The 6,000-nt window shown below is 37.2% G+C and overlaps 1 protein-coding gene across 1 annotated transcript in view; it reads right to left on the reverse strand.

Annotated features, from left to right (window-relative positions):
- The window catches only part of TENM1 (teneurin transmembrane protein 1), a 250,817-nt gene extending 245,069 nt beyond the window's left edge, over positions 1–5,748 (reverse strand). The window contains exon 1 of the mRNA XM_067304283.1: positions 5,501–5,748. Within this exon, the coding sequence (XP_067160384.1) occupies positions 5,501–5,717 (217 nt within the window). The 5' untranslated portion in view covers positions 5,718–5,748. The remainder of the gene's footprint in view (positions 1–5,500) is intronic.
- Between the last annotated feature and the right edge of the window lie 252 nt (positions 5,749–6,000).

The following is a 6,000-nucleotide window of genomic DNA, read 5'->3' on the forward strand; positions in this document are numbered from 1 at the left end:
ACTGGTCATAAGAAGTCAGAGTTGCTTGTGTTTCAGTCTTCCTTCCTGGTAAGCTTAAATTTGCTGAAGTTAAAAGCATAACAAAACAGACTGCCAATTCCTGCACTCTAGACGTAGCTTTTCTTTTCTTAGGAAAAAAAAAAGTGCTTTTCAGCATCAGAACATTTCTGTTTCCCCATGTCACAACCAGAGCTAGAAAGCTGTGCAAGTGCAGCAATGAGAATCCGATGGCAAAAGCAGTAAGTTAAGCATCGGGGACGAAAGAGAACAGGCCTGAGGCTGCAGAGCCCAGCTGCGCTATGTGGGCGGCCGAGGCCTCCTCCCGGGGCCCACGGAGACCGCTCTGGGAAGATCTCGCGCGTCTAGCTGCATCTGTGTACTCGGGGCGCCTGCAGACAGCTCAGATACCTTTTCTGCATCAGGTCTGCGCTGTCACCAATCTTCAGCTTTTGTCCTACAAACGAGCTTTCTCCTCACTTCTCAGACCAAAAGCAGAAAACATCCATTTCTGGTGAAGTATTCTAAACTGTTTCCTAGAACTACTAGTAACACTAGGTTTTTATACATGCATTTACCAGAAGATATTTGCTATTGGATCCTCCTGCTAGGAATAACTCCAGTTTGCCTTGCCCATAATGCAGTTCAATACTTTTAGCTTGCCAGGAAATACATGTTTGTCTAACCAGAAATTTACTGCCGTATGCTCATACTGTTAACGATCAATAAACTTTATGATGCCAATGACTCAATCCCAGATGCTTATCCTATCAGGACTTCACTCCTCTAAACTAGCCTTTTCTAGAACTAGCCCAGAAGGAATAAAGCTTCTTTGTATTGCCAGTATTTGTGAAGTTCAATTCCTTTCACGCTTATTTTGGTGGAAACGGAGGAAACTGTGGAAGAAAACAGGAATGCTACCGATGCAAGGATGCCACGAAGAAGTTAGAAGTGCAATCCATGCACATCACCCTTCTGAGAAACTTTTCCTCCCAGCCAGGTCCATCAATGAATTTCCTAGCAAAAACAAAGTATCGGATAGGTGCTGCCAATTCTGCAAAACACTCTGTTTACCAGTTCTCCCAAGAATTAATTTACTATGTTTGCCAGTATCTGGTGACCTCCATTAGACTGGGTCTGCCAGGAACCAGGCAGTTGGGGTCTGCCAGGAAGGCACTTTGTAAGCTCTCCTTGCGAGCACGCTACATCGCAGGCTACGCACCCTCCGACGGAGAGCACTTCGGACATTTCAATGAAGAAAAAACTCCGCCTTTTAAGATTTGCACATCATGCGATTAGCATTTCATCTTCAGTAGTGAATAATACTTTGTCATGAGATTTTTGTATCTGCTCGCATTGACTTGTTAGGTCAGTAAAAGAGCTCGGCCTGGAATCCTGCCCGCCTTACGTGTGAAACCTAGATCTGTCAAGTAAGTGCAAGTTCCTGAGGTAAATAACTCCAGAGATATCATTTATTTTACACTGGAAACTCCACGAGGGACATCAGTACTAGATCTCAGGAATAATGTCTAGAAATCATAGCCCAAATAATAGTCTCTCAATAGATTAATTCTGTATTTATTATTGATTTTCTTTTTTCATATTCCTACCTATAAGACTTGTGGAAAATGACAAAGAAACCAATCCTCCTGGAAGAAGGTTTGAGATATGATTTCAGGAATTGTAAGGAATACAAGAATATTGAAAAAGTTAAAGTATTCTGTATTCTGTGTATTGTTTCAACCTATAAAATCATGAAATTTACAATTTGCAAGGTCACAAGGCTTTTGAACCAAAACTTAGATACAGAAGATATTTGTCAAAATACTAATAATGGTATTAAATACTGTAGGATATATTTGAGAACACTGACAATACTTACTTCGGGTTCATGCCATATAAACGTAGAGATCTTGTTTATACTGATTGTCTATCTATGTAAACACATAAATACCCATACATAATGAATTTACATAATCTCAGATTTCAATTAAGGTCTTTCATGGAAATTTTTGCTCAACATTGATAGTCAAAATTAAATAGTAGAACTGCTAGCAACAAAAAACTTCACAGGAAGTGAAGTGATTTGGTATCAATATTTTGAGCAACGCATCACATTTTATGCTGAAGCTATCTAAAGTGCAGATGAGATTGCCCAATCTAGTTTGTATAAACTACCATGTTTAATAGCAGAACACAATGCCCTTATACACACCAGTTTCCATAAACATTTGAACTGATGATTCTTTTTACAAAACTAGATCAGTATAAACATACACCACTACCTTGTTCCTGATATAAGCTTCTCTTTATTTATTTTTTATTGTGAAATGATTTTGCTCTCACACTCCACAATGAGAATTCATATTTTTTTTCTCTCATCCTTCATTATTATCACTTTATTCATGACTGTTGTGATACCTGTTTCCTCACCTATTCTCACACCTTTCATGCATGAAGGTCAAACTGAATGTTGGATTTTATCCTAACCTTGCAATTAATTCATAATATTTTAAGGATCGAGCATTATTTCACTCCTAGCTAGTGGCTGGAGAGTGACACTGTGTCACTAGTTGGGCTGGCAACTATGGATGTCCCTTTACCTTTCTACCATAGCTTTTCCATACAGAAAGAGGAGACAGCTCCATATTTAATATTCAGAAATTTCTTACATAATGGTCATATGCAATTGCCTGGAATAGCTTTCTCCTTGCAGAAAAATTCCCTTTGAAAAGGGATGCTGCAGAGGGTTTTGTTTTGTTTAAATTAGAAAGAAGTACCAAACATGAGAAAAGCTTTCTTGAGGCAATGTTAATGAGGAATTTTACAAAAGGAAGTATTTAAAATACAAATTCTATACACAGTTTTATGGATTCATGCCAGATTCACAATCCAAAACTGAACCTATTGTTTTCTGGTCTTGATTGATCAAATATCAAGAATCACCAAGAACTCTACAATTCCTAGGACTTGTACCACTGAAGCTGGCTGGCCTTTCAGAAACAACACAGTAGAACTGTAATCAAAGTAAAAAAGTTGATGGATGAAATTTTATACTCAGCTTTACAATCTGTTTTGCTGTTGCTTGAATTTTCAGCTCAACCAGTTTTATATTTCAAATCTCTATGATGCCTGCCAGGCCAAACATGTGGGTTAAATTTGTGGCAGACCAAATCTATACGATTTAAACCACTAGAAAGATATGGGGATGAATTCCTGGGAAGTCAAACAGATACGCTTAGCAGTGCAATTACTAACTCAATTATACCAACCTGAATTTGTCACAGGAGAAAACTATGATTTTTAGTATGACAAGTGAGGTTCAGCTCCATCCTCACAATTCAATACATAAGTATGTTTTTAAAAACGCCTTTATGCTCAATAGTACAACAAAACAAGCAGTGTATACTAAATAATGAATTCTCTAAAGGTAAGCAAGTATTCAAGTGCTGCCCTGCATATTGACAGACTGTAACACACTTGAAGGAGTACAAGAATATATTACTTCCAAGAAGAAAAATACAAATGCTTATAAAAGAACTGCAAATTCATATGGTATGTTCCAAATATTAATTTTACTGGAAAAAACTTGAGACATATATTTCCAATAAAACAATCTTACAACACGAGTGCAAAATATTTGTCAGTCTGTGCAAACATAAATCTGATTCCAGCCCTGAATGAATGGGAAAAATTCATGCTTGACAACTTCTTCCAGAAATGCACACTAATTTGACCACTTCTCCAAAATTATTAGCAAAATTGTTTTCAAAGGTACTGTTCTGGAAGAATAAATTCAACATATGGCCGATTTTTTATGCCTACAATATAGTGATTGCAGCCATTATAGATGTATCCAAGCTAACTGGGCTAAAGCTAGCTCGGGTAGCGACTGTAGTAAAGCTTTGCAAACAAGGAGCCCTTCATAGGCTTAGTCAATGCTGAGGCTATGCTTTCATAGCCACAGCTATCAGTAATGAGGTAGGTAGTTTAAGTAGATCTACAAGTACATCGAGATCATCTCCAATCGCTGCAGTATAGACTATCTTAGTTAACCAAACCCTCATAACTTATGCAAAATCAAGTCACTTCTCATGAATCAAACATATATCTTTGTACAGAGTAATTTGTAGAAATTTGTATTCATGACTTTTTTCAATATTGCAGTTCTGTAATTGTACTGAGGGAACATCTGTATTGAGGGGGTCTCTGGTATATCTGGTAGGGGTAATTTCTCCAATGAATTATAGCTACTTTCAGACAACACCAGCAGCACAAAGGTAATTTGATTCAAAATATCTGCAGTAACAACAAAACCTACAGTGATCTGAACAGCTCTTTAGCTACATAGCACTGCTATTCTAATTTCTGCATTAATTTACATACCACAGAGGAGACGATTTTCCATCCTCAAGAACATAGTTTTGATCTTCTTGTCCAAAAGGAAAATTGTTTTAGTATGCAAAATAGGGTCGGGTGGTGATGGCGGAAGGGTTTTTGGTTGGCTAATTGGCTGGTTCCCTCTCCCCCCACCTTAGACAAGCACCAAACTTTTTAACTCAGAAATATTGGCCACACTATGGTGGATCCATTTAACCACTTCTTTGAAGAACAGTGAGCCACTGCCCACGGCGTCTTGTTGTTTTTACCTTTGTAAAGGGGACACACCTCTCTTGCACTGACAGGCACTGTGATTCCTAAAAATGTTCTACTTACTCCACCATACAGTCACAAATAGTGACAGAGCTAAAGGCAGTACATTAACACCTTTTGTATAGACAAGTGGGTTAAACACAGTAAGCGGGTTCCCATGAGAAGTGGTCTATCAGGGAATGTTGCAGTAAATCCTGCTCATTTCCTTCCTCACTGCTTTAAGTCCATTCTGGTTTTTAGCCTTTATCTCTCTCCAAACAGTTGCTTTTCCTAACCTTGGCTCAAACACCATAAGCTCTCAAATATTTGTCCTAGACTTTGGTCTGTATCATGCAGAAGCCTAAAAGGGAACTTAACTGTTTATTTTTTTTCTTATAAGACAGTATTTATCCTTTGGTTTTTAAATGAGTTGGCTATTTGTAGGATTAGACAAATCTTTTGTTAAGAGGACTGTTGCATTTTAATTCATTCATAAGCTTTATAAACACATGCAGATATATCCTACAACCTCAAAGCTGATTTTGTACCTAAATCCACACAACATATGTAAAGGTAATAAAATAATTAACCAGTCAAGGTTAGTAAGGAGACTAGCCACTACTAAAGATATATTTATCCATAGCTGTCATGCAATGGTCTCCAAAATAGTGGTCACTCCATCTTGCTAGAAAAGCAATTTTAACCCCCCCCCCCCCAAAAAAAAAATTGCTACTTTTCTGATATTACAGTTGGTAAAAGTGGGTAAAAGAAGTGGGTTGTTGCAACAAACCTTTGAAAGCAAAACATTTGCCTTTTTGGTAAGTAACCAGAAAGCAATAATCATAACTAGTAGATAAAATCAACAATTTACCTTGAGTGGATTGGTCAACGGGTTTTCTTTTTCTGCTATGACTGTTATAATTAAGTCTCAGCTCTTGACTATATTCATTCAGAGTTTCTCTTGAGTCGTAAGATTGCCGTTGCTTTCTCCCATCTTCACTTTCATCTGAAGAACTTGTGTAAGTTAGATCCACTTCATGTTTAACCTTAGACAGTGGCTGGTAGGGTTTGCAGTCCATCTGCTCCATCGCTGATTAAATAGGCTTAGAGTCATGAAAACAAGCAACTGGAATTCCTTAAGGAGATAGTCCTGGGGGGAAAAAAAAGAAAAAAAAAAGAAAAAAAAAGTTCATTTCAGCTACACATAAATATTCAGTTCACAAAGGCCCAATTTTATTTTTAGTCAATATAAACCAATTAAATTGAATTTATATCACTGCTATCCAGGAAAGAATCTGGACATGTTTTATTGTTTTAGGTTTTTTTTAAAATACTATTAAAATAACATTAACCTGAAGAAGAAAAACCAAA

The sequence above is a fragment of the Apteryx mantelli genome, chromosome 13 (genome assembly GCF_036417845.1).
Source record: "Apteryx mantelli isolate bAptMan1 chromosome 13, bAptMan1.hap1, whole genome shotgun sequence".
NCBI lineage: Eukaryota > Metazoa > Chordata > Aves > Apterygiformes > Apterygidae > Apteryx > Apteryx mantelli.